Consider the following 22539-nt stretch of genomic DNA (forward strand, 5'->3'; position numbering starts at 1 on the left):
GGGCTATGGTATGGTTGGCACGCCCACCAGCATCCACACCTCTCCGGTCCCGTGGTCCAGACCTCACCCCAACCCAGCTCACATGCCCGCACTCTGACGCCTCCACAGTCTCTCCCTGTTGAAATTCCACACTTCCCGCTCCCTGTATAGACCGCTGAGCTCTAATATCAACTCTCTTTCTCTGCTATTGAACTGGGTTAGTCTCTATTTTCAAAAGTTCTTTCAGGAAGGTACCACTAGGGTTCCATTCAGGGTACCATGTAGAAAAGTCATTAGGGGCATTTTAATAGTCTATGAGAATATCCGCGTCAACCACATCAGAGTAAGTGGGGCAAGACCCTTCTCCCAGCAGAAGATCCTAGAAAACTGAACCAAAATGTATGGAACACTTGTTTCAGATACTGAGCAAAAGGCAGTACAGGACTGTGGTTTCTGAGAAGAGGGAAACTAGTGAGGTTAGTCCTGCAATGTTCTGCCCACAGACATTTTCTGGAATGCTGCCCTGGGAGGGAGGAATCCAGTAAGGTGTCCGGGTCTCACTGAGTTTAGGACACATGGTGCAGTTTTGGGAGGCAGAGGCAACTGCAAGTTGCAGGGCAGGGTCCTGGAAAGGACGGAGCAATAGAAAGAGCTCCAGAAACCCACACAGAACTTCCCTCAAGTCTGTGGCTGACATCAAGCTGCATTTGTAGGAGGCCAAACAAGGACACACAACCAGGACAAAGAACAGCTACTGGGAATCTGTAGGTTGAACAATTACAAGAGCTCACACGATACTGAAGACACTTGAATCTGAACCAGTCAGAGTAAAGAGACACTGGTGAAGGAGGTCATGGGGAGCTGCCGGGGGGGTGGGGGGAGATTCAGACTAAACTAGTGCTGACAAAGCAGTCACTAAAGTGTGGCCTGGGAAACTCTAGGGGGTCTGTGAGGGCAAAGCTATTTTCATAATATTAAGATATTATTTGCTTTTTTTTACTTTAATCCACTCACAGGGATGTTTTACAGAGGCTACGTGATATGTCAAATAGAAAACCTCATTATATGATATCATAACAAACATGCTTGAATTATTTTTGTGTTTTAAAATATTCCCAGTTAATTTCTAAAATAATAAGTATTCAATCATTATTACCCTCAAAAACAAAACCTCTATATGGTCCTTAATAATTTTTAAGACCGTTAATTGTTCAAAGACCAAAATGTCTAAGAGGAGCCACCTCAAAGTGAAGGTTCTCAAATACCTATCCCAGAAAGCCTAGAGAAGTTTCGAAAGGTTCAAATGTCCGCGATAACTGTCTGCCACAACAAAAACTCCACACTTCTCAGAGGAACAAAATCCAAATTCGCAACAATATAATCAAAACACACAACTGCCACAATCAAAAAGTACTGCATTTAAAAAAGCCAAAAGTACATCCTAATAAGGGGAAAGGTAAGCTAATACTAATAAGTAATACTAATAATGAGAAATGTCAGACATGACAGAATTAGCAAACAATTATCAATATACACAAGGACTTGAAAGAAAAAACTCAAAACATTTTAAACTATACTTAAACTATAAAATAAAACTGAAATTAAAAAATACAATCATCTCTGACAAATCCACTGGATGTGCTTAAAAACAGATCAGAATGAAACTCTACCCCAAAAACCAAGAGCACACTGTACACACTGTATGTTAGCCAAGTTGATAATAAATTATATTAAATAAATAGATAAAATACTGCTTAGTAAAAGTGAGTTTGGGGAATAAACTAAAGGGCAGAAAGAAAAACAACTGGGAAAAAAAAAAATCAACAAAGGGAAAGCGATCTGGGGACAATATCCTACAATTCTGTACACATACGACTGAGGCTCCAGAAGGGGGAGGAACAGAAAAAGAAATACGAAGAAATTGGCCCAAACTGCCCCAAAATGAATTTTAAAATACCAACCCACAGACCCAAGAAGCCTAACAGAAGTGTATTTTCATATACAGATGAGGGCTGAGAATAAGGAAGACGGGGAGAGACCAGGTGAATGAATGGGTTCTCTGCTTGGGGTGGACCTTTGTCAGTGGATAGAATGGATCAACTAAACCTCACACCTGAGCAAATTACAGCATAAAGTCTCTTTTAAAAAAATGCCTTTTTATTTTTATTCTTTCAGGACAACAGCAGGATAACTGCTACAATTTCAGACCACAGATTTATAGAGGAGTTAATTTTTCAGGTAACACTTGAAAGGTAATATTTAAAGTACTTAAATATAGTCACATAGGTCTACCAATCTCAGCAAACAATACTTGATTAATTGTAAGAAATGGAAACAGCATGGTATACTCACCGAATTTCCACACATTTTTAACCGATGTAAAGTGAAGCATATTTACCTTGACGCTGACACAGTACGGGTGGTAGCACTGACCACACTGAGAACATGCCAGCAGTCTCCCCTCTGCTCCTTGGCCAAAACTGCCACAAACTACACACATGTCCTGAAATTAAAAACACGTGAACATAGTATTTTAGGTTGGAGACTGAGCTCAGAATATACTTTTATTTTTTATACTACCTTCTTAGCTAGTCTAGCTCCATAGCTAAATATTAGTCAACTTCAGTGTGTACAGGAGAGGCAGAAGACAGTAAGCTCAAACCTGGTGCAAGGTGAACTTGTCACTACTGGAAAACAACACCACTGTGTTATGCATAGAGTTTTCCTCTTCATCCTTACTCGATGAAAGATCTGCAGCAGACACCTATAAAAAGCAAAATATACGAAACGAACAGTCACATTTATCACTTATCTAATGGAAAAAGTTGACAGGACTCCTATTCAAAATACAATTTTTGCCGAGGTCTGGAGTGACAATTCCAAATTAGATTATTATTGTTAAGATAATACTGTAAAAGTAGAAGTCAGGACACTTTTTAGTTACCTAATGGTCTCTTCAGAGTTATAAGTCCCATGGGTCAGAAAGCAATGAGAAAATCTAAACTATCTTTAGTAAGAATTAATTAGCCAAAATTTTAATCAAGAAACAAGAAAAACCCTGTATCATATACCTATATATGTGTCACTCTATACATATATACCATACATATATACGTGTCACTCTTAGTGACTCTTAAAACCTGCAACTTGGCTACTTAAAACTGAGATGTGCTGTAAGTATAAGTATCAAAAAAAAAAAAAAAAAGAATGTAAACACAGCTCATAATTACTTTTGTATATTTTATTTTTTTAATGTTTTATTTATTTCTGAGAGAGAGAAAGAGAGAGAGAGAGAGAGACAGCATGAGCAGGGGAGAGTCAGAGAGAGAGGGAGATATAAAATCTGAAACAGGCTCCAGGCTCTGAGCTAGCTGTCAGCACAGAGCCAGACGCAGGGCTCGAACCCACGAAGAGTGAGATCATGACCTGAGCTGAGGTTGGATGCTTAACCAACTAAGCCACCCAGGTGCCCCAAAACTAATAGTGTTCTTGAGGAATGACTGAAAGAATAACTAAATAGATGGAATAATAGTTTTCACTGCAAATAAGTTTAAAAGAAGTTTTAATGGACAGCACTGTTTTATTATACAATCAATTATAAAAGCAATTTATAAGTCTAAATTAGACTACAAGCGAAACTATAAACAACCTAAATAGTCATCTCTAACAAATTACTAAAGCCACAGCAAATCCAAACAGGAAAATTATGCAGCATTTAAAAACCAGTGGTAATTGGGAAACCTTGGTGGCTCAGTTGGCTCAGGTCATGATCTCGTGGTTTGCTGAGTTCAGGCCCCGCATCAGGTTCTTTGCTGACAGCTCAGAGCCTGGAGCCTGCTTCACATCCTGTGTTTCCCTTTCTCTGACTCTCCCCTAATCACACTCTGTCTCTCTTTCTCAAAAATAAAATAAACTTTTTAAAGAAGTTTTTTTAAACAGCGGTAGAAATTTGTTTAGAATTTCCATCGGGGAAAAAAAAAAAAATCACCAACCACACAGCTGAATGGAAAATTAAGCTGCAGAATAGTATGTGACGGAGAGCACCATGCAAAGTAATTATATGTGGTCCACTGGCACATAAATATAGTAGGTTGAACAGTATGAAATTGCTCTTTTTCCAGATTGAAAATGGTTGAAGATTGGCCATCCCCCATGGATCAACCGAATATGTAAAGTCACGAAACTGGTAAAAGGAGGTAAATCAAGACTGAAGAGGCAGTAATGGTAGAGATAACTCTGATCGATCAGTATGTTTTAACATTCTTTGAATACATTAAGAAGTATATATCTCAAAATTAGCATTTTAGGATTTTAACAAGTCAAATGAGAGGGTTCATAAAGTAAACTAATCATTCCATTAGTAATAATTAAATGTCCACTAAAAGTGAAGTTGCCAGTAATTCACCCACAAAAGTAATGATACATTGAGATTATTATTAAAATATACAACTGTGGTAATAGCTAAAATATAGCAAACAAAAGTGTATTGAAATAAAAGGTACCCATTTCTATATTCCCAGTTCCAACACAGAAAATAAGACAAGTTTTATAATTGGATGATACCCAGTGAGTAGGCTCAAAGAAATGGTAACACATTATTATTTTCAAAGGGAAAATTAACGAGAGAATGCTTTTATTTGAAATAAAAAAGAAGGATGGACAATAGTATTCCCAGTCTGAAAAGAACCAGAAACAAAGTCCATACAGAGAGCTGCAATATCCAATAGGATCCAAAGAGCATATTTAAGTTATAAGTGCTGATAAATCAAGATTTTTAAACAGCAATTGTACATGTAAGAAGGAAAACAGTATCATGTAGCTTAATGACCCACTGTTTTATTTTTACACATTATTTTATGACCTTTAATCAATTAGATATATAAAACCCACTGCAAGGGTAAAGAAGGCGGTCTTCGAGACACTATGTCCTAGTACTGCCTATATACATATTAGTCTGATTTGTCCTAAAGGTGAAAGAAGTTTTATATGGCTAAACCACAGATATAAGACTAAGAAAAATGAAAGCTCTAACCTAAACCTCACAAGTGGGGTTCTAAGCAAGGACATAAAAAGCATACAAAAAACAGAGCAAACTACAATCAAAGTGAGAGGAGGAAAACAGTAAAGATCAAAGTAGAAATCAATGGAATGGAAAATGGGGAAAAAGAAAAAAATTAATGAAAGCAAAGGCTGACTCAGAATCAATAATACTGATAAACCTACAATAAGACTGATCAAGAAAAAAGAGAAGACATAAATCACTAATACTGGGAATGAGGAAGGTGACACCACTACAGATTCTACAGATATTAAAAGGATTAACAGGCCAATATATTTGTCAACTTACTTTAAATGCACAGATTCTTTGAAAGACAAATTCATACAAGATGACATAGATAACCTAAATATCCCTATACCTACTGAAGAAATTGCAATATGTAGTTAAAAAACTTTCAATCTCTTCGACAAATCTTATTGGGAAAAATGGAGAGCAATATGCTAGAGAATGAGACTGTACCACTTTCCTACACAATACACAAAAATAAACTCAACATGAATCTAAACATAAGACCTGAAACCATAAAAATCTTAGAAAAGAGCATAGGCAGTAATTTCTCTGACATCAGCCATAGCAACATTTTTCTAGATAGGTCCTCTGAGGAAAAGGAAACAAAGCAAAAATGAACTAATGGGACTACATCTGAACAAAAAGCTTCTGCACAGCAAAGGAAACAGACAAAACTAAAAGGCAATCTATGAAATGGAAGAAGATATAAGTATTTGCAAATGAAATATCTGATAAAGGGTTAGTATCCAAAATAAACAAATAACTGATACAATTCAACACCTAAAACACAAAAAATCCAATTAAAAAATCAGCAGAAGACAGACAAAAGGAACAGCCACCTTTCCAAAGATGACACCAAGATAGCCAACAGACCACAAAGAAGACACTCAGATAAACGTATGAAAAGACTCTCTTCACCACTTATCAAGGAAATGCAAATGAAAACTACAATGAGATATCACCTTACATCTGTCAAAATCAAAAACACAAGAAACAAGAGGTGTTGGGAGGAAAAAGGAACCCTTCTGCATCATTAGTGGGAATGCAAACTGGTGTGACCACTGTAGAAAACAGTATGGAGGTTCTGCAAAAAGTTAAAAATAGAGCTATGCTATGATCCAGCGATCACACTGCTGGATATCTACCCCAAAAATACAAGAATACTAATTCAAAGGGATACATGCCCCTCTATGTTTGTTGCCTGTGGCTCAGTCGGTTACTTATCCAACTCTTGATTTCGGCTCAGGTCATGATCTCAAGGTACATGAGTTTGAGCCCTGTATGAGGCTCTGTGTGGACACTGAGAAGGCCTGCTTGGGATTCTCTCTCTCTCTCTCTCTCTCTCTCTCTCTCTCTCTCACTCACACACACACACACACACACACACACACACACACACGAATATTATTCAGCCATAAAAAACAAACTGATGGTTACCAGAGGGGAGGGGTTGGGGGGTATGAGTGACATACGTAAATCAGATTAAGGAATGAACCTACCGTTATGAGCACCAGGTGATTCAAGTAAAAACTTAAAAAATACTTCTCACAAAGAACTTCAGGCCAAAATGGCTTCACTGATGATTCTATAAATAATACAAGAATGTTTCCAATACCACACAACTTTTTCCAGAAAATTGAAGATTCTATTTCCCAATTCACTCAAGGAAGCCAGCTTTATGCCAAAACAAAAACCAAAGAAATTATAATAAAATAAGAATATTGACCATGGGGTGCCTGGGTGGCTTAGTCGGTTAAGCGTCCGACTTTCGCTTAGGTCATGATCTCGCGGTTTGTGGGTTTGAGCCCCGCGTCGGGCTCTGTGCTGACTGCCAGCTCAGAGTCTGGAGCCTGTTTCAGAGACTCCCTCTCTCTCTGACCCTCCCCTGCTCACGCTGTCTCTCTCTCTCTCCTAGAAATAAATAAAACATTAAAAAATATATATATATTGACCAATACCCTCATGAACAGAAGACATGAAGTCTATAGTTTTTAGCCATTTGAATACAATAATATGTGGAAAAGATAAGACATCATGACCAGTGGAGTCTATCCCAAGAATACAAGATTGCTTTAGCATATGAAAAAGCCAATCAACATAACTCACATTTTCAATAAACAAGCCATATGATCATTTCTGTAAATGTAGGACAAAAACGTTGACAAAATCCAGCATCTACACTTGATTAAAAGAAAAACATTTCAGCAACTTATGAATAGAAAGGAGCTTCCTCAAATTGACTTAGGACGTCTATTTAAAAAATAAAACTAGAGCTAACACCATACTCAATGATGCAAGATTAAATGTTTTCTCTCTTCAAGTTCAAAAGAAGGCAAGGTTAACACTTTATCCAACACTGTACTGATGGTGACAGCAAACGCAATAAAGAAGTAAAACCCATCCAGATTAAACAGAAATAAAACTTTATTTGTAGACAACATGATCTTAAGGGTAGAAAATCCAATGGGTTCTACAAAAAAGCAACTATATATAATAAGGGAGTTTAGTTAAGACTGTTCGATACAAAATCAATACACAAAAATGAGTATTTCTAGGTACTAGCAACTGACAACTGCAATTTGAAATTAAGACAACACTGCCATTTACAGTAACATAAAAAATATGGAAATTTAGAGAGAAATCTGAGAAATGATGCAAAGACATTTATGTTGTAAACTAAAGAACATGACCAAGAGAAATTTTAAAAGACCTAAAGAAATGAAGAGATACACAACGTTCATGGGTTGAAGACTCTTCTCAGCTAAAATGTCAAGTTCTCCAACTTGATCTAGAGTTTGAATGCAAACCCAATCAAGATCCTAGAGACTTATTTGTAGAAAGTGACAGGCAAATTGTAAAATTAATACAGAAACACGAAGGATACTGGGTGCCTGGATGGCTCCATAGGTCAAGCATCAGACTCTTGGTTTTGGCCCAGGTCATGATCTCAGAGTCATGGGATCAAGCTCCATGTCGGGCTCTGTGCTGGGTCTGCAGCCTGCTTGGGATTCTCTTTCTCTGCCCCTCCCCCACTTTCTTGCATACATGCACTCTCTCCCCAAAAATACATAAGCTTAAAAAAAAAAAAAAAAAAAAAAAAAAAAAAAAAAAAAAAAAAAAAAAAAAGGAAACATAAAGGATTTAGAATAGCCAAAACAACTTTGAGAAAGTAAAGAAATGAAACACTGACAGCTTCTGATTTCAATGGTAGTTATAAAGTAAAAGTATAATTGGCCTAAAGTTATAGTACTGGCCTGAAAATAGAGAAATAGATAGTATAGCACAGAGATTCCGAAATTAGGTCCACAAAAATAATGATAAGACTAATTTTTTAAATGTTTTTATTTATTTGAGAGAGAGAGTGAGACAGTGAGTGAGAAAGAGCGCCCGCACGAGCGGGGGAGGGACAGAGACAGAGGGAAACACAGAATCAGAAACAGGCTCCAGGCTCTCAGCTGTCAGCAAAGAGCCCACCGTGGGGCTTGAACTCATGAACCACAAGAGCATGACTTGAGTTGAGGTCGAACACTTAACCGACTGAGCCATCCAGGCGCCCTTAAATAAAATGAATATTTTGGAATGATACAAAGTCCGTTAAGAGAAATGATGCCAAAATAACCTGGATATTCATTCAGTTTATGCAAAAAAAAAAAAAAAAAAAGACTGTGGTCCATGTACATACCATACATAAAAATGAACTCAAACTGGATCATATATCTAAATGCAAGACCTAAAACCATAAAACTTTTAGAAGAAATAACAAGACTATGTTCGTAATCTTGTGTTATCCAATTATTTCTCAGACACCAAAAGTATAATCATAAAAGGAAAAAAAATGGGACTTCATCAAAATTAAAACACTTGCTATTCCATCACAAAATAAAGAAAATATTTGCAAATCATATACATGGTTAAGAACCTGTGTCCAGAATACATAAAGAAAACTCACAACTCCGTAAGCTAAAAAATTTCTTATTTTTAAAATGAACTAAAGATCTCAAGAGGGATTTTATCAAAGAAATATATAAATAAGCACCTAAAGAAGTCAAACCACACCAAGTACACGTTAAGTATAAGGAGGCAGCAAGAATTTCATGCACTCTTGCAAACATAAGATGTCACACCCAATTTGAAAAGCAGCCTTTTCCTAAAAAGCTAAGCATACACCACCTACAGTATATCTGACCATCCCATTCATAGATATTTACTCATGGGAAAATAACGCATATAGCCACAGATAGACTGACACATAAAAGCTCACAGGAGTTTTGTTTTCTGGGGGTTTTCTTTAGTTCTATTTTTAAATGCCAAAAAATGGAAACAAGCAGGATATCCTTTAATAGGTGAACAGAAGATACACAAACTGTGGCACAAACTGAACAAAAAATGAGTTTCTCCTGAACAATTAGAATTCAAAAAACAGGATTTTGGTAAAACAGTAAAGTTACTACATGAAACATTTGCCACTATTTGACAATTACGGATTTCTTGAATACACATTTAAATAAAGCCTCAAAGACATGCCAGTGAGCAAATATTTATCAATCTTAAAATACATCAAAGGTAGTCATAAAATCTTCAACATTCTTAGAGTATGGACTACTCTGCAACACTGCAGGTTTATTCTGTAAGCCATAATAAAAAACTTAAAACACCAACATAATAAAGTTTCTCAAATAAACTCAGTAATATAGAAGGAGTTGGCTCTTATTAAAAATAAAGGGGCAAATATATTACATATAGATTTTTGGGAACGATTGGCATACAAGGATCATGTCAAAGAGGAAGGTAAGAAAAGAGAAAAGGTATGGGAAATACAACATACTAAAGACAATTTAAAAGAAAGCCTGACCAGAGGGGTTTAAAAAAAGAAAAACAAAACTAGAGATAGAGTAAGATAAAAACTTTGACTTGCTTATGGGACTCTTACAAACCAATAATTTTACAAATGAGATGATCATATCTGTCAACACATGAAGGACTGTAGCAAAGGTAAAGGAAGGGACACTTACCCCGGGTAACACGACTGCTCCGATGCCACTTTTCAGCTTTGACCTGCCTCTGCCGCCTCGCCCCGACAGCCCCGCACCACGAGGTCTCCGCTTCCCGGGGAACCCCGACCCGCGGCCCTACATGACAGACACGGAAAGATCAGCACTCTGCCAACATCCCAAAGAATCTTCAAATCCATTGTGAGCTAACACATTTTATTGAAGGTTACACAAATACTTGCTTTGCTCTTATTCTGATCAGCTGATAAATACTAAGAGACCACGCCCGTTATTTTTATCTTTCAACCCATATTATGCAACTTAAAAATATAAACCTCAAACGCCTATACCCTTAGAATCAATCGCTGGGTCTGTCGTGAATGCTGTGCATCGGCAAACTCTGGCATTATTTTTCCACCTCCTAATCCTACGTTGTAGGTGGCTTGACAGCCACAATCCATTGAATTTCTATTCAATACAGAGCAAGGATAAGGAAAGACTCTGGCTAACGGTTCTCTCAGTACTTAGAGCTGCATGTACTGAGTGCTTACTATCCACTGCTCTAAGCGCTTTTTGCTCTCAACTACCTCATAAGGTCAGTACTACTTTATTTCCCCCATTTTAGAGATAAAAGCACTGAGGGATTAAAAGCAACTTGTTCAAAGTCTACAGCTAGCAACTCCGGCTCCCGTGTCCATACTGTTAACCAGTACTCTGCTCCGCTACGTTGCATGAAAGCTAATTTTTGCTAGTGTACAACAGTATTTGCCCTGTCATTAAAAGTGTCAGTTTCTTGTACTCTTCCAGAGCCGTCCGTATGAACTGAAGAGGTGTGCCTCACTCTACCACAGTATTTAGAGGACAATGTATCTGAAGATTGTAGGAAAACAGATAAAAAGGTAAAAAGCTTGTTTTAACTCATCTGGATGATACTCACTTGAAATGTAAATAAAATAACTGATCTGAATTTTTACCTAACACACAAAAATACTCTATGGGAAAACAGGTTAAACTCTTTGATATTTTAACAAATAAATACCAGAGTTGTTGGTTATTGTTGTTTTCTGGTTTATTCTCAGACTTACATATTACTACCTGAAATAAGCCTGACATTGACACACACTTACAACATTATACATTTTTAAATTATTAAAATATTCAGGAAAACCCTATTTTTTCATAATACCTTAAATAATGTCACATTTTCAATTGATGTCATTTGTATTATAGTCTGAAACACTGAACTCATTACCTATTTGGGTGAATAGTTTCCAAGGTGATAATTTGTGGTTATATTTTAAGCATAAAACAGATACACATGAACAAAACAGGGGTAATCTTCTTTTCCCTTCAGTGTCAATAAATACAGTCCACTTCACATTGCCTCTCCTTGTCGTCTTAACCTGCGCTTCCTTTAGAGCCTTGTGCTTCGTGAACAAAGGCTATGGGAGGGCTGAAGTGGATAGTTTTGTTGTTGATAAGCATAAGATTTTTTAAAGTCAATTATTAAATCAGGATTATAGTCATCTATTTTTCCTTAGCATCTAAAGATACAGGTGAAAATTTGTCGTAACTGCTACAAAACTGTCAAAATATCTGTTATACTCTTAAAACAACTATCTCTACTTTCAATACCTTGCAGGATTTCAGAGAGTTGAAACATAGCTCTAATGGTGACAGAAATAAAGTGGAATCTAGAAGTCCTCTGAAATCCTTGATTAGTCTAAATTAAACAGCCTTATTCCAGAATCTCATTAAATATACAAGATGAAGAAAATTATCTTCTCTAGGTAGTAACGTATTTTAACTTTTCACATTAATTTCTTGCCCTCTAAAATCCATCAGACTCCACAACTTACTTCAAGAACTAGCAGAATCCTCCATCAATGACATGAAAAAGAGGCCCTATAATTTCGAGGTTATTCACGCAGACAGTGAAACCTGCTGCAATTCTGGTACTTCTTCTCCATTAGCACATAATAGATTAATGTAGTTTGCTTTTGTTCTTTTCTAAGCAACAAAATTTTACGATTATCATGAATGAGCAAGTCCTTAATTACTTTATAGCCTATGTGACAAGGATTTTCCCCCATAGAAACATTGGTAATTACAACATAAAAGGAAGCAACCATAAAAAGCAGTTATTAAAAATTCACACTTAAAATCAGTCATGTAAAATTCCAATTTAATTTTCTCCTAATCCAGATTTTTTTTTAAGTATAAGCATGTTGATTCTTCATACTAAAATTTTCAGATTAAAAAAAGTGGCTCTGGAACCTGAACTTATTTATCTAGAAAAGAAAGGTTTAATTCTTAACGTCTACTTGGACAAAACCAGCCAGAAAGAAATGATATATGAATGTAAATGCAGTTTTATTTACCACTTTGATGCTCCAAATGGCACTGCCAGGAAGCTGCCTGGGTTTAAAAATTTCCCGACCTTCTGAAATGTCTGAGGACCAGGAAGGTGGGCTCACTGTATTATGGGTACTCCAAGCCCCCTAGGATATGGCAGGTGAGAAAATAGATGTATAAAACTCAGCAACGTAAAAGGTCAAAGCCAGCAACTGAGGAATTTTAGAACAGCAAAAACAAATGCGGACGTATGGAAATTTAGGACAAATTGCTTCAAGGTAGGGAAAATAAGCTTATCACTTACAGTGACTTTATACTGCAGTGTTTGCAGCTACAACTTACATTAACTATTTTATTCTGGTTGAAACATCAGTACAATGAAACCTATTAGAAATTAAGGTTTATAGGACATCGACATTGACTCATGAACTTCAACTATAGAACCAAAATGTAAGGAAGTCAATTAAATTCTAAGAATTAACACTATAAGAAGCTATTCAGGGATTATTTTCTTCTAACAACTATCACTCTACTGAAAAAGAGAAACAATCTTAAAGAATGTTATGTACACCTATTGCTATGAACAACGAAACCAGCAGGCAAAAAAAATGCACTTAGAACATGAGCAATCAACAGACACATTCGCTTTAAGTTGCGGAAAGTCAGGTTGCCATCTTAATATGCAAATACCAGTATAATCCTAGCTTCTGACTCCTTCCTTCCAGTGTGACCACTAGTTGTGGTTTGGGCTTTAATTTTCTTTTAGGGGACCATTAGCCTTAGATTACATCCAAGGGACTAATCGGTACAGTGAAAGGTGTTAAAGCAAATTGTCCTAAATTTGCAAATAAAATGCCTAAGATACCTGGTTATTTATACAAGAAATAATCTTATTAAAACAGTTAAAATGAAAGTAAGACATTTTACTTCTTAATAACCACATTCAGCAATCACCTGAACTAATCTGATGAAGACACTAAGCAGCATAAATAAAAATGTCTACTCCACAAAGATAACATTTTAAAGAAAAACACAAAACAAATGTCAAACAATAAAGAACCTATTTTGAATTAGGTAATCTGATAATGCACACTATAAAAGTTACCAATTTAAGGACCCAAACTTAAGTAACACATTACTTACCAGGTTTTTTGAATATTCTCAAACAAGCAGCAGCCCATTAATCACGTAAAACTACCGCCAGGAATTTAAATAGTCAACCAAAGTAAAAGCCTGACTACCCTTTGGGGAACACATAATTAATGTACTAACAGTATTTTGAGAAAAACCACACAAGGGAGAGACTTGTTTCACTTTTAATTAACCTACCCTCAAGCTCAGTGAATGGCTATGTTGATTTTACTGACCCGTGAATTACCTCACTTTCCCTCCATCAGATCAACTAGCCTCTACATCCATGTCTTCTTTCCGGCTGCATCCGGGGTCTGTGGTAACCTCTATGCTGCCAAAAGTCATTTCTCTATTCCCATTTTCCTCCAACTGTCAACACCTACATACAGCTCTGTTGGGTTCCATGCAGCATGTCTGTGAATGCTTCTCTAGCCTCCCTTGCTGACCTTTCTGTCCCGCACGCACGTCCTTCCTCCAGCTAACCTCCAAGCCTCAGGGCTTCGGAGGGCTAAGGCCTGGACACCTCTCCTCTCCGCGTAGTCTCTTCCTAATGGTGGGATCTTTAATAAGGGCTAGAAACTCCATTTTGGACGCTGTCTTCTCCCAAACTCACATTTCTGATTTCAACATGTTCCAGCATGTTCTTGAAGAAGTTAGTCTGGTTTTCAACTTCCTTCTTAGCACTCCCATTTGGTCACAACACAACTCTCAAGTTGAGCACGTCTAAAAGCCTCCCCCTCACCCGGTACCGTCTCAGAATCTCCACCCCCCCTTCAGAAATGGGTTCCAGACCCCAGGTCGGAAAGCAGGGAGTCGCCTGATGTGCTCTCCCTCATCACTCTGCCCTGCACTCCTTCAATCCAAATCATCCGTGAATTTGGTACATTCCACCTTCTAGTATTGTCTCCAACCACTCTACTCCTCTGCACTCCCAGTGCTGGGGCCCAAGCCAGTCTGCCACCGGCAATCTCACCCAGCCAGCCGCTCTTCACCACCCCCCCCCGCAGCTCCCTCAAGTCCTTCTCACACAGAGGCCAAACAGACTTTCCAAAAAGGTCAGTCTGGTCAAGCAAGTCACCACCTTGATCGAAACCCTTCCAAAAGCGCCTCGGCACACTGAAACTGCCAATCTTTCTCGCTGCCTCCCGCCAACCTCATCTTCTGAACCCCTGCCCCCACGATCGGGACGCCCCAGCCTCCCTGATGTCCTTCACACATGCCAAGCTCTTCGCCAGTAACGGGGCTACAGACTCAGAACAACTGCCAACTCTCCACTGGATGGCTTCTTCCTGGGATTCTTCAGGGATGGCCTCAGATATTTCCTCATCGGGGAGGGCTTTCTTCAGCACGCTAGTAAGTCATCACCTCCCTTATAAAACTATGTGCATCTTCTCACTAACTGAAATCTGGGGTCACATGTTTTGCGGTTTCTAATTACTCAGAGGTAGAGAGTGGCAGCAAAAGATACCTAAACTTAGTTCTCTAGATGTTTTCAATGGTTTTTCTCTGACGATAGTTGGCTATTATATAAAATTCCTTTCGGTGGATCGTTTAATGTTGTATCAGTAGACAGCTCTTAAAACATACCATAAAAAGTCATACTCTCAGATAATATGCTATTCACCGTAATTTAAAAGTTAGCTTTGAGGCCAACATTGTGTCTCATTTTAAAAACATTTACACTTCATGGAACATAGATGAGGAAAATGAAGGGCTCCATAGATCAAGAATGTTTGGATGCCGTTTCAGGACTAATTAGAAAACCATTCAACTGCTATAAAGAACTTATATAATAAAAGCTTGGGTAATTACATTATGAATTTTAATAAGTATATTATCATAAGGCACTGGAAGATAGATTGTGTGCAATTTTATAGGAACTGGAGAAAAATTATGATTACACTTAGATGTTTTGACAAAGAAGAAATTATCTAATATATTCTTTGGACCTTAAAACTAAAATACAGCTCTAATTATCAATTTTAGTTATAAATTATCCTACAGATCTCAGCTTTGATGAAAAAGAACTTATACAGACAATTCAGAGGCCCGCGCCCCTGTCTACTAAAACATGGTTTTTACACCATTGTTATACTTGACTTTATACTTGTTACATTTGTATTTATTTGCTGCTATTGAACTATAAGCTTGATGAAAAGAGACCATTTTTTCTGTTCACTTGCACTGCTATGGTAAGCATTCTGTTCAGTGCTTACTGAGCATCTATTTTTCCACTTATTCTTTGTGAATGCATAAATGCATCAATAAGCACTGAACTATGAGACACACTAATTCCTATTTCCCCCCACTGGATGTAGCCTACAATCCTGGATTGCTTCCTAAAAAAAAAGTTACCAATCCATCCACTGCACTGTTAATCTTAAACTAAAACTGAATTAAAACCAAAAGGGTTCAAAATGTGGCCATTAGCAAACTTTAAGTTGTAAGGAAAGCTAAAGATAAGCAATTTGCTATCAAATCCTATAGAAATTTGGGGGGGAAAATACTTGGTTGAGATTGAATTAGATTCTAACAATAATTATTGAACCCAAAACCTCTTTGAAGTTGGTATTAAGCTTCTTTCTGCCTTGAGGCCAATTTCTCAGGTAAACTTATCAACTGAGTAAATGATAACAGCTGTTACAAGGGCTGAGGGATCAGACAGCAGAAACAGTAACAGCAAGTAGAGAACAGGTCATTAAGGTCAACTCTCTATTATTAAAAGCCTAATCCTGTTGCTGGCTGTTAAATTATGATCAATGTCCTAATTAGAGCCCAGGAGTACCCTAATCTCCTGAAAAAGTTTTAAGAGGGGCCAGAGGTTTGGTGTCTCCCGGGGCCGACGACACACCTCCAACTCATCCCTGCTCAGGCCCAGCAAACGATGCAAAACGAAGACTGCTAGTTAGAGGAGGCGTCTGACTGAGAGAAAGTAAACACGACAGAGAGAGAGCAGAGAGGACAACTGGCAAGAGAAACAGAAAACCCAGGAAGTTTGTAATTTCTTTTTGGCACATACATCCCCTCCCATACATTACAGCCACAGGAGCAAACAACTCATTTTTATGACTCACAGAAATCTTTTCATATAAAGAAATATCATATACAAAACTAAGTTCAACATCAACGGAACAAGAAATTTAGTCCTGACAGTGATTTGATAAGATACTATAAAAGCACAGAAACAGCTGTTACCAGCATTAGCCTTCAATAATTTAAGAATGTGAATGTGGCTGATGCTAGCAATGGTTTAAGGAATGGCTTCAGAAACATCACAATAGGCACAAGGAAGCCAAGAGAAAAGGGACGCTGATCAGTTATGTGACTGCCACCCCAGAGGGTAAACACTTTTTAGGTTTAAAAACTAGTCTTTCGGTGATTTAGAGCACTGTTTCCTGGGCTTTGGCCTGCACGGCACGCAAGCCTGGGCTGAGTTCCCTCACGCCTCCTCTGCTTTTCCACGGGACCCGGGGCTTCCTCTACTGCAGCACATGTCACAATGTCACACACGGCGTAATTAATAGGCTGTTCAGTTCTAATATCTGTACAGTCACTACGTGGCTTTGAACTCGAGAAACCTACCACATACTGTATTGACAGTGACCAGTGTTCGACTCTTTCAAGGCCTATAGTTATTTTCATTGGCATGTTTCAGCACAAATAAGCATGAGTCAATCTGACCGGTTTTCCAGAGGGACATTTACTACATGATTACTATATCCTTCTCAAGACTCCGTTTTCACGGAATATTGGCATGACTCTACATTGAGAAAAATAGCAGGGCAGCGTATCACTTGCTACGTGGCAGGTGCCATGTATGTGTTATTGTTAAACTCCAACGGCAGCCACAGGACATAGCTTTATAGATGAAGGAACAAGACAGTTCTCAAGGTAACGTGTTTAGTGTCATACAGACAACAGCAGGAAACAAGGCTCTGCATCCAAGGAATTGCACTAGGGAAATGCTCATGCTGAATTTATATTAATCAATCTTTCCTGGTATCAATTAGAGTAAAAACTGATGTAAACAGTACAAAATACTTCTTCAAAGTCACTTTTTAAAAAAGCAGCATAGCGCTTAGACTAGAATGAACATGGGAAACCACTTTTGGCATCTACACTGCATCTTGTATTCCCCATAAAGAACAGAGAATATCTGTCTGCTTACTAATGAAACCTTTAATAGAGTCTAAGACAAAGCATCGGAAACACAGGTTTCACTTTATAGGTACCAAGAATGGACAATTAAAACTATGCAGGGTAACTTATTTTAAGTGAATGCCACTGTGTATATGCTGTAATCAAGCAATGTTTCAAAAGTCAAACTTATTTTAATTAAAAGCTGGATACAGGAGCGCTGAGGGACTCAGCTGGTTGAGCATTTGACTTCGGCTCAGGTCATGATCTTGCTGTTTGAGAGTTTGAGTCCCGCATCAGGCTCTGTGCCGACAGCCTGGAGCCTGCTTCGAAGTCTGTGTCTCCCCCTCTCTGCTCCTCCCCTGCTCATGCTCTGTCTCTTTCTCTCTCAATAAGTAAAACGTTAAAAAAAAAAAAAAAAAAAAAAGCTGGATATGAAATAATTTAACAAGAACTGAACCTCGATTTGGACAATATGACTTATATATCTGCCTTTTTTAAACCTTAAACACAAAACAAAAACTAACAGTGCTTACTAAAGAATTTGTGTTTACAAAGCATAAATGGTGTCTACTATTTAAAAAAAGAAAGAAATTGGTTACTTGTAATTAACTGTTAACAAAAGTACAATCCTCTACAGCTGACACACTCTGGAGGTTTGTTTTTCTCTCACAAGAGTAGGTTATGAAACTGACTTGTTAATTTGAAACACTTCGTTTAAAATGCTATTACAGGAGACAAGTAGGTTATAATATTCTATGGTTCCTAACAAAATTAGTTAAATTAATAAAAAAATTAAAAATTCACTTCACAACGTAATGGAAAGTAGTTATGATACTACCTTTGGAAACCTACTATACTGAAGAAATTTCACTTTCTCTGAGAACCCTCAATAAATACCAATCTTAGAACTTAACAGAAATTCATGAGTTCTCCATATATATGATGTTAGCAACAAAAAATGGAGATGTAAAATTAAAAAATGAAAAAAATTCTTAGAATCTGAGTTTTCAAATTATAGTTGAGTACTTATGTTTACTTTTATGAAAGATATAAAACATGTCAATAAAATATTTTTCATAGGTTCAATAAAGCTCTTTCAATACTATCACGTAATACCTGAGTGTCTAAGGCAGATCAAGTCATATGATTATATTAAATATTTTTCCATAAAATAAGATGACACGAATAGGGTAAATGACAGAAGACAGAATGAGATCACTATTATCTCAGAATTTCTGAATTAGAATGGATAAATACAACTGTGGAATAAGAGAAATAAACAGAAAATGAAAAACACATTACATTATTTGATATGCTGAAATTTTAAAAAATTCCACCCTATTTTCCACCACTTTTTTAAAAGCATTTCTTGTGTTGTGTTTCATGCATCACGGTAACAAATTTCTAATTCTGGAGTCCACTTCCAAGGGTAAGGACAAAGACGCCAATCAGAGGCTGTGTTGACTGGATGGGGTCGGGGCATCACACAGATATGGTTGTAAGGCTCCCCCGGAGATTACAACATGCAGTGAAGCCAGTAACCACTTTTCTAAACCTAAGGCCCAAAGTGAATATACCTATAAAAACACGGAGAACTGAAACACTAAAATATATATAAATGAGTAGCTTCAATAAAGGACAAAGGAAAGAAAAGTCAACTGGTTCACTGGTACCATTTCTATGAAACCGTTTCCAACTGGCTTCTGGTCAGTGTTCCACCACTTTCCTTCTCTTAACTACCTACCATGTCTACATTCTTCCTCCTTCGTGAAATCCTGTGTCTTAAAGGAGGACGAAAACAAAAAAGAAAAAACTTTCTCTACCCACAACCGTCAGAAAGGCTTAAATGACTATCCCTAGACTTGGTACAGTTTTGAAGCATACATCAGAGATACTCTTGAAATATCTCATAAAGAATATAAATCTTCCAATTAAAGGCACAATATATACTCTAAACTTCAATTATTAGTCACTTCCAAAGGGAAAATAATCCTGTAGAGACTCCATGTTCTGTGTCCTGACATCTCAGGTTCAGAATAGTGATTTCTATCTCCGTCCATACCCCAGTGTCACTACACACATACTCTTACCTATGTCCTCATCTGCGGGTACATGTACAGGAGTACATACGTGTACGTATACATGAACTCTACTGTTCATCTAATGCACAGTGGGAATATACAGTGATTTGTTGCTACAACAAGTGTTTGTTACAAATGGGTTTGTAAAATGTTTTAAAATGTGTCCTTTGAGCAACTAGAGGATACAGAGTATTCCTACGTCTGTCCTTAAAAGTAGTGAAAGCACAGCACCATTTGTAATTTGTCTTAAATTCAGTTGGTATTTCTTTTTAAATTTAGCTCCTTCTAGAATGAAAAGTTTCCTATTTTTAAAAATGCTTTTCCTTGCATTGTCCAATAAGGTAGCCACTAGCCATGAGTCTACCAAGTGCATCTAATGTTCTTGGTTGGAAACCAGATCTTGAACACTTAGCACGAAAAGTGGATGTAAAATATCTCATTAATAATTTTTATACAGATTAAATGCTAAAATATTTAATACATTAAATAAAATATTAAAATTTATCCTATCTTCTTATTTTTAATTCTTAAGTGGACTACTAGAAATTTTAAAAGTAGATACATGAGGTATATTGCAATATATTTGCATTATATTTCTATTGGATAGTACTGGCTTACCCTTCTACTGACTAACTCCTTTCTCCAGAAAACATCTAAAAATCCAATCATTAGCTGTCACATCAAATTTTAAAGCTTTCAGATTTCCTGCTTCTAATTATTCATTTAATTTCTAAGGAAATTCTTAGAAAAGCTCACATAATGTCAGAAAATGGTTAAGATAAATGTAACAACTTGACAACTGTGGAACAGAATTTAACCAATGAAACATGCAGTTCTTTGGTTAGGACAGCCTTCACTATCTTGGTAAAGACCATAGAATTGATGACGTTCAACAAAATATGGAAACGCTAGTGATGTTAACAATCAAAACATAGCTGAACACCAAAGAATCCTGCTTATATCACCATCACTGCCGTGAACATCCATCTCACTTCATAGCCAATCCCCACTGCCAACAACATACAAATTAAACACTAAATAAAACCAAAGATAAAACACAGGAATGCTTGATATCAAAGATATTCATGTAACAGTATAATGAACTTCAGAATTCCCAACACAAGGACCTACACTGGAATATTCCCTGGAAGTTATGATCACAGTACCTCGGCAATGATAAAAAATAAAAGAGCTACCTTATTCCATCCAACGCATCCTCTCCACAAAAACAGCGGTGCCTTAGCAAGGGAAGGCTGTTTGCTATACAACTAAAACCAAGCTAACGGCAAGGTTCAATCTGGCCATGACCTGCTTGTGAGATTAGCAGTAAATTCTGAAGCAGTCGTGAGAGCAGGGCAACTCCACAGAAAGCACACCACCACCAGAACTGGGGGCTGAGACAACACGGCAGACACAGCAGCAAAGATGAGCACACGGGTCATATAAAATGGGATAAACATGGAAGACACACGCACACGCTAACATACACTCAGACTCACATACACATAGATCTTGGAATACACGTCATCAGAAAAATTAATCCTAATGGTTCCTCAGTTGGAACAGAAGTCTACAAATAAGGAGAAATCGAGTAAAATTTGACAGGAATATTTATGATGCAATATCCTTAAAGAATGTAAATCTCAGAATCAAAATTAAATTTGAGATTCAAATTTCCATTGTTAAAGTCTTTTCAGAGCCCAAACCACACAATTATTTAAAAGATTATTTAAAAAGACAAAAAAAAGTAAGGAGGAGAATTGGTTTGATAAGAAAAACCTCACTTGGCAGAACGTAGGTATCACAGAAAATACTCAGAGAAAGGCATATATATGGGGTGGCTTCGATTACTGGGTATGTCTTTGCCACAGAGAAACAGTTCAGTCCCACAGGGTGATTACTTTGCCTTTAGTATGCAAGTTGCTGTCTTTAGAAAAATAAAATAGACCTGGAATTTATTTAAGGGAGACTAATTCTCACATTAAAATAAAATTCTACTTTTCTACTTATCCTTAGGATTTCAAAATTGGATGGTCAAGATCAAAATGATACTCTCCTATAAAATCCAACTGTAACCACTGGAAGCAATTCAAATCACAAGACTGGAAACTTCAGATTACCATTGTGACTCAACATTTCTGCACCATTTGATATCTTGCCATTTTGTAACAACTTCAGAAAAGAGAAATTTTGTAGAATAAATAAACCTGAGCTACAGTGTCTTCACTTTGTCTTGTGGTTAGTGGTTCACTTAAATCCCACTTAAGAACTGGGGCTTGCCCTTAAAAGGGAGAATCCACACTACTTAAGACAGTCATGGGAAGAGCTCCCTTCACTTCCTAAAGATCAACATTGCACTTCTAAGATTTCTTCATGAAAACAAGAAGTCCTAACTTGGGGTGGACCTGAGGAGACTCACCAAAAAAGTTGGCAATTAACAGAAAAATCACAATGAGAAAGCCCCACCATGAAAATTTCCCTTAGTAAATTCTAATGCTTAAGCAGGTAGAAATATAAACAATAATATCAATGACCAAATACAGCAGATGGGGAAAATTAAGATTATTTAGAGTAAACCTAGTAATTTATCATTTTTTTCCGTAAGGCTCTCTATTGTTACCGTGGCATAGAATTTAAAAAAACTTAAGTGTTTTCTATTAGAAATTGTAATCAAATAGGTTGCATTTGTATGTCCCAACTAAGTGGAAACTCTGAATATGATCACATCAAGTTTAATAATTAGTCTTCATTAACAGCTTCTTTAAAAAAAAAAAAGGCCCGGGCACCTGGGTGG

At 37.1% G+C, this 22539-nt stretch overlaps 1 protein-coding gene across 9 annotated transcripts in view; it reads right to left on the bottom strand.

Annotated features, from left to right (window-relative positions):
- Positions 1-22539, bottom strand: part of KMT2C (lysine methyltransferase 2C) — a 288474-nt gene that overhangs the window by 79180 nt on the left and 186755 nt on the right. For all 9 annotated transcript variants that reach the window (XM_039230732.1, XM_039230740.1, XM_039230739.1 and 6 more), the window contains exons 15-18: positions 12420-12539; positions 10060-10176; positions 2642-2743; positions 2378-2482 (exon numbers count right to left, since the gene is read on the bottom strand). In XM_039230732.1, coding sequence (XP_039086663.1) covers positions 2378-2482; positions 2642-2743; positions 10060-10176; positions 12420-12539 — 444 coding nt within the window. The remainder of the gene's footprint in view (positions 1-2377; positions 2483-2641; positions 2744-10059; positions 10177-12419; positions 12540-22539) is intronic.

This window comes from Hyaena hyaena, unplaced genomic scaffold (genome assembly GCF_003009895.1).
Source record: "Hyaena hyaena isolate Hyena2069 unplaced genomic scaffold, ASM300989v1 scaffold_50, whole genome shotgun sequence".
NCBI lineage: Eukaryota > Metazoa > Chordata > Mammalia > Carnivora > Hyaenidae > Hyaena > Hyaena hyaena.